Source organism: Ranitomeya variabilis, chromosome 1 (assembly GCF_051348905.1).
Source record: "Ranitomeya variabilis isolate aRanVar5 chromosome 1, aRanVar5.hap1, whole genome shotgun sequence".
Classification (NCBI taxonomy): Eukaryota; Metazoa; Chordata; class Amphibia; order Anura; family Dendrobatidae; genus Ranitomeya; species Ranitomeya variabilis.
Genome location: NC_135232.1, coordinates 1,037,438,126 through 1,037,445,574, shown reverse-complemented (window position 1 = coordinate 1,037,445,574; position 7,449 = coordinate 1,037,438,126). Strand labels below are relative to the sequence as shown.

The 7,449-nt window shown below is 45.3% G+C and overlaps 1 protein-coding gene across 1 annotated transcript; it reads left to right on the top strand.

The window, feature by feature from the left end:
* Positions 1-2,567: 2,567 nt before the first annotated feature.
* Positions 2,568-6,056, top strand: LOC143793070 (uncharacterized). The gene is made up of 2 exons (XM_077279684.1): positions 2,568-3,838; positions 4,377-6,056. The coding sequence occupies exons 1-2, from the start codon at positions 3,636-3,638 to the stop codon at positions 5,359-5,361; spliced, it is 1,188 nt and encodes a 395-aa protein (XP_077135799.1). The 5' UTR covers positions 2,568-3,635; the 3' UTR covers positions 5,362-6,056.
* The last annotated feature ends 1,393 nt before the right edge of the window (positions 6,057-7,449 follow it).

The window sequence follows — 7,449 nt, the reverse complement described above, 5'->3', positions numbered from 1 at the left end:
ACATCTCAGGTCCAGAAAGGCAGGCCATGAAGGACTATATTACAGAAAGTCTGGCTAAGAGTCATATCCGACCATCCTCTTCTCCCCTTGCTGCGGGGTTCTTTTTTGTCAAGAAGAAGGATGGGGGGTTACGTCCTTGCCTGGATTTCTGGGAACTTAATGCCATCACTGTCCGTGATCCGTATCCGCTACCTCTGATCCCCGACCTCTTCAATCAAATTGTTGGGGCAAAGTGGTTCTCTAAGATGGACCTCAGGGGGGCGTACAACAGAGGGAGATGACTAGAAGACTGCGTTCAATAGGCCAGAAGGACACTACTAGAATCTGGTGATGCTTTTTGGGTTGACGAACGTGCCCACCATCTTCCAGCACTTTATTAATGTCATCTTTAGTCACCTAGTAGGCAGGTTTGTTGTTATCTACCTGGATGATATTCTTGTTTATTCACCTGACCTTGAGTCACACCAGCGACATGTCAGACAAGTCCTACACATATTACATGACAATAAATTGTATGTCAAATCGGAGAAGTGTATGTTCTCGGTTGAGGAGATCCTTTTCCTTGGATATGTATTATCTGCCACCAGTTTTCGCATGGATCCGGCGAACGTATGGGCAGTATTGGAGTTTGATCGTCCAGAGGATTTGAAGGCCTTACAAAGGTTATTGGGTTTTGCCAATTACTACTGCAAATTCATAAGAAACTTTTCGGTAGTAGCCAAACCACTCACTGATATGACTAAGAAGGGGACGGACTTCTCCAGGTGGTCCAGTCCTGCCAGGGAGACATTTGACACATTGAAAAGGTGTTTTGCTTCTGTTCTGCTTCTTAATCAGCCTGATGTCACTCAGCCTTTCATTGTGGAGGTGGATGCATCCGAGATGGGAGTGGGGGCTGTATTGTCACAGGGTGCGTCTCCTGGTAAATGGCAACCATGCGCATACTTTTCTAAAAAACTTTCGCCAGCTGAGAGAAACTATGATATTGGTAATAGGTAACTCTTAGCTATCAAATGGTCATTTGAGGAGTGGCATCATTTTTTGGAGGGAGCGGTTCACCTAGTGATGGTGATCACTGACCATAAGAGTCTGGTTTACTTGGAGTCGGCAGAACGTCTTACACCTCGTCAGGCAAGATGCGCATTATTCTTTACCAGGTTTAACTTCTTTGTTACTTTTAGGCCGGGGAGCAAAAATGTTAAGGCAGATGCTTTGTCCCATTGCTTTCCTGGGGGAGGCGATAAGTGTAAACCGGTACCTATTTTATAAAAAGGGGTAGTGATGGCGTCTATATGCTCCAGTCTTGAAAGAGAGGTTGCTGACGCTCAGGGGGACGCCCCTGCTACCTGTCCACTTGGCAAACTGTTTGTACGAGGCTAATCTCCGTCTTAGAATCCTCAGTGAACATCATGATACGGTGCTGGTTGGACATCTAAGGAAGAAGGCCACCGCAGATCTACTTACTCGGTGTTTTTGGTGGCCAGGTGCTTATAAGGATGTTCAGGAGTATGTGGCCGCCTGCAATATCTGTGCGCGTTCTAACACCTCACATACTCGTCCATCAGGGGCTCTCCAACCATTGGAGATTCCCAGCAGACCTTGGACTCATTTGTCGGTCGATTTTATTACGGATCTACCTGTGTCTGCAGGGAACACTGTAATCCTAGTGGTGGTGGACAGGTTCAGTAAAATGTCTCATTTTATTGCTTTGCCTAACTCCAAAACTATGGCTCAAATCTTCATCAGGGAAATAATCACACTGCATGGGATTCGTACAGATATTGTTTCGGATCTGGAGGTGCACTTTATCTCCAAATTCTGGAGGGCGTTTTGCACCCTTCTGGGGATCCATTTGTCTTTTTCTTCGGCTTTTCACCCGCAGTCTAATGGGCAGACTGAACGGGTTAATCAGTATTTAGAGACACATCTTAGATGTTTTGTGTCTGAGAATCAGGAGGACTGGGTGACCTACTTACCGTTGGCTGAATTTGCAGTTAATAATCGCTGTCAGGAATCAACCGGTAAGTCCTCGTTTTTCGGGGCATATGGGTTCCATCCGCAGTTTAGTTTGTTCAATGGTGATCGCCCTTCTGGTTTACCAGAGGAGGAACGGTTTTCTTCTTCTATTTCTACTATATGGCATGGGGTGATTTAGGGTATGTGCACACGTTGCGGATTTGGCTGCGGATGCGCAGCGGATTCGACGCTGCGGATTCCCAGCAGTTTTCGATGCATTGTACAGTACCATGTAAACATATGGAAAACAAAATCCGCAGTGCACATGCTGCGGAAAATACCGCGCGGAAATGCTGCGGTTTATTTTCCGCAGCATGTCAATTCTTTGTGCGGATTCCGCAGCGTTTTACACCTGCTCCATAATTGGAATCTGCAGGTGTAAAAACGCATTTGAAAACCGCACAAAAACCACCGTTAATCCGCAGGTAAAACGCAGGATGTTTTACCTGCGGATTTTTCAGAATTTGCGTGGAAAAATCCTCACACGAATCCGCAACGTGTGCACATACCCTAATAATTTGCGAAAAATGGGTTCCAAATATAAGGCCGGCCTCACACTAGCGAGTTTTACGGACGTATGAGCGCATAAACTACGTCCGTAAAATACGCATTAAACATGGCCCAATGATTCCCTATGTCCCAGCTCCTATCTGCCGTATTTTACGGATCCGTAATATACGGTCTTGTACGGCCGTAGAAAATCGCAGCATGCTGCGTTTGTCACCGTGTTGCGCAAAAAAATCGCCAATGAAAGTCTATGGGTGCGTGAAAAATACGGATTACACACGGACCAGCAGTGTGACTTGCGAGAAATACGCCAGCCAACGCCAGGTGCAAGGAATTGAGCCAAGCCCTCAATCATGAATCCCAGACATGCTAATTAGCTGAAAACGCCACACAGACATCCCGGAAGTCTGGGGCTCGCCTCCACAGAGTTGCATGCATCATGGCCAGTCTAATTAATGTGGACATGCTCCTCATCCTGGTCCAAGAAAGGCCAGAAATATGGGACCAGCGGGATCCAAACTACTCCAACCGGGCCAGGAAAGAGGCAGCTTGGAGGGCCATCTGTGGCCTCCTATTCCCTGATTATGCCCAACGGCCACGTGCGGAGCAGACAAGACTAAGTAAGTACACTCATGTATTCCCCAGATTTGACTTTACAAGATGCTTTCCCTACATGATGACTTGAAGAATCATTTTTAGATATCTGTGTCATTTATGTCCATTTTGTCAAATCCCAAAGCTGATTAACAAGGCCAAGTGTTTATGTACATAGGTAATCTTGATGTTGCGCGGATAAATATTTCTTGGTACTCATACCTCGCCCAGAGGGGTGTTGCCCCTTGTCTTTATTTGTCCTAAATTGTCACATTAGGCTAATTCTTGCAGAAGGCATTTTTATTTCACATTCACAATCCGACCTAATGTATGTTTGCAAGAACAGGGTTCTCTCCCCTCCCAGTCTGTGACTGTAAAGTTTCCAACTGTGACCGATATATAGACCACTGCATGTAACCCCTTTCACATCTGCTGCACCATGTAAATAATGGTGCAAGAAACCCCCCCCCCCAAAAAAACAAAAAAAAAAAAAAAATCACTGACAACTGTAAGAAGCTATGTTCCTACTGATCTTGCTCAATATTTTTGAACATGTAATTGCAGTGGATGATGTAATGACACGATGGCGCAGCATCCGGGACCAATACCGGCGTGAAAGACAGCAGCGGGCAAGAAGTGGGTCATCAGCCCCACTCAAGAAGCGGAAATATATCTACTATGACCGTCTTTCATTTTTGGATGTCAGTATGAATCTGAGGCAGTAAGTAATAACCTCTCCACACATTTTGATTGATAATCAATCTTATCTTGTTATTTTTACGGTTCTTACATTGCCAATTACATGTAAGGATGTGTAAATATAGTGCAAAATATAATGTAAACAAGGCTAAATTCAAAAAGGATCCTGGATGAGAGAGGACCCTGCCCGCCAAACATCACTACCTACTACAAGGGATGGATGAGAAGGTAGTAGGCGAGATTAGAAATGTTCATGCAGTGGTTTGTTAGTTGGTTTGTTACTGGATGTTCTGTGATTGTTTGAAGATGTGGGTCTTCCTGTTTTTGTTTGAGCTTGAAATGTTAGGCCACATTATGATGTGTTGTGATAGTGTTGTTAACCTTTGGTGTGATCCCACAGAAAAATCTGGTATATTCATGTGTGAATTTGAGATAAGAGTGGAGTAGATGTTGGTCTGATATGAGGTTGTGTGTATGTTTTTTGACACAATATAGCTCACAGATGTGTAATTAAACAATGGGCAAAAACTAATCCCTTTTTTTTTGCATTTTATTAACAGAACACAGTCTAACCTCACAGAGAGGGAGACCGGGTCGGAATCGGAGGCTCTGATCGATCCTGTAAGTGTTGATGAAGAGGTGGCAGGCCCATCTTTCCAAGCTTCAGCATCCATCCTTGAGGACCCATCAGCATCATCATCACAGCAGGCAGCAGCAAGTGAGGAAGATGCAGCAGCACCACCACCCTCAGCACCACATGATGCTGAAAGGCCTGAGGAACATGCCCAGAGCAGCAGCCCTCCACACCCACTGGTGTCATCCCCACAGGCAGCTGGGCCTTTACGGAGAGCCCGCCGAAGGAGAGAGCTGCAAGCAACAAGAAATGATGTTGACGCTGGGGTCCTCAATTATTTGGCCAGGGCAGCAACGGATGATGGAGAGGAGGCCTTTGCCCGCAGCCTTGCCCGTTACCTTAGACCCCTTCCCCGTGAGGTGAGGCTACGTGTGAGAGGGTGTATGCAAATCCTGATTGATTTAAGCACAGCTCCAAATAACCCCTATGAGGTGTTTGAATATCTTGAGCGAAGGCAGCTTTCCCAAACCAACCTCTTGCGCCTTCAATTCCCTCAACAGGAGCAAGATCAATCAGGATTTGCAGCACCTCCTCCACGTATGCCTCCACCTCAACCCCTCCCACCACCAAATATACAAAGGCCATCAGTCTACCAAATGGCAGCCTACAACCCCCAATCCCAATATGGCAACTTTTCCAGACCCAGTGATGTAGGCTGGTCCCAACCTGGGTTTGGACAACATGGCCATTTTGGGCTTGGGTATGATGCAAGCCAATATGTCCGTCAGCATGAGGCACAGAGACAATTGGCTTATGGACACCACCCAACTGGCCAATATGGACAAGGCCAGTATTCTGTGCCACAAGCCAGTGCATCCTCACAGGATGAAGTCACATTGGCCCAACAAAGGCCCCCTGACCAGGACCCAGAGCAGGCACCATCTCCCCCGCCAACTTACAGGGATTTGTAATGTATTGTTGTTTTGTGGCCTAATCTTTATATTTGTGAGCTGCCTACCATGGTTTTGTGTTATTTTTGGCACCATTTAACCTTTTCTGTTTTTTCTGGTTTTAAACTTCACCCTAAAAAAGGAAAACTAACATATGAAAAAAATATGTTAACAGGGAAACCAAAAAAGGCTGGTTCTTTAAGTAAAATGTTTTTGAAAAAGCTAAATGATGTTTTGGTCAAAATCATTATTGCATCACACACATATTCTAGAAACATAAACATAGGGTCAATAAGGAAACACAACACACACAGTACTTTTTCTGGGGCATAAAAAATTATATTTCACAAAGACATCAAGAAAATAAGAAAATTACAACTGAGAAACAGCATAATCTTGCCAGGGAGTAGAACCCTGAGGAGATACAAAATAATTTGTCAAAACATCCCTAACTTTGACTCCAGAAAGGGGACGGCGCGGAGGAGGGCCATGTGGTGTTGGCCTAATTACACTACGCAACATGTGTTCATCATTACCATCTGCAAAGCAATCATGTATGCGGGTAAAGTTGTGCAAAATGACTGATGCTTTGATAACTTCAGTGACGGTAGCCTCACTGAGCTGTATGGCAGTCTGGAGGACACGCCATTTTGCCACCAGAATACCAAATGCACACTCAACCAGTCTCCGCGCCCTAGAAAGGCGCAAATTAAATATCCTCCGACGGTGGTCCAGGTTGCGCCGGGGATAAGGCCTCATGAGGTGTCTGGTCAGTTGGAACGCCTCATCACCAACCAAAAAAAAAGGCATTGGTTCTGCAGTGGAGCCTGGGAGTGGTTGTGGTGGTGGGAGATGTAACTGGTTGTCACGTAGCCACCGACCCATTATAGACGAATTGAATACCCTAGAGTCTCCAGTTCGGCCATAGGCCCCAATGTCTACAATTATAAACCTGTAGTTACTGTCAACTACAGCTAACAGTACTACAGAGAAAAACTGCTTATAGTTGTAGAATTGGGAGCCCGAGTTTGGCGGCTTACGTACCCGGATATGTTTCCCATCCACCGCTCCAATGCAGTTTGGGAAGTCACAATTCACCTGGAACCCATGGGCTATTTTGAGCCAATCAGCCTGTTTTGGCTCAGGCATCACAAGGTCCTTGAGTCTATCCCATATTTGCCGACATGTTAAACGCACAATGCCAGAAATGGTTGATTGGCCAATCAAAAACTCCAGGTGGAGTCCCGCAAATGACAATCCAGTGGCCAGGAATCTGAAAGAGAAACACATACCAAAAAATTACATATGGGTCAAGAGTGCACACAAAACATTTCTCATAAAAAAATCCCAAACAATGCTGGGACAAACCAAAATTACAAAGGGAGCTTAACTAAAATATTTTATGATCTTTGTCACATCTGCTTGTGACCTAATGTACACATATTCTGGGTCAAAAATAAAGGAAACAAACCCATAAATACAACAAAAGGTATGTGAGGATGTAGAATACATACCGTAATGTAAGGAGAAGACGTTCCTCGGCGGAGATGGCTTTGCGCATCATTGTGTCCTGAAATGTTATTCCTGGGCGTAATATCTCCAACAATCTGTCAAATGTTTGGATTGTCATGCGGCAGTAGAGATAGAACTTTTCTGGATGTGCCCGCAGAGCTGTATATAGCCGATGAAAATGGCCTTTAGTGAGGCGTTGGGTCAACAGAGGATGCACCCACATTCTTCTGCTCCTCCTTCGCGGATCCACAATCACAGGGTATGGCTGGCCAAACCGACGCGACAAGACCCAGTTAAACAAAACCCGCTGTGTTGGGGTGAACTGCAGGTGGTCAGACATGGTCCAAATGTTAACCCAACACTCCAACAGATGGCAAACCACAAAATGACCATATGGGAGGGAGACACCTGTTGTAGGGGCCTTAAATAGGGTTGATGATGGTAATTTAAATCAAGTTCAGCCTCAAAAACCGTTAATTGTCCATTTTGTCAAGTTGCGTGAAAAAAACGCAATACGGTGGACATACGGATTACATACGCAACATTACCTGCGCAAAATACGCCACCACACCTTGCCTACGGAGTTCGTACGGATCA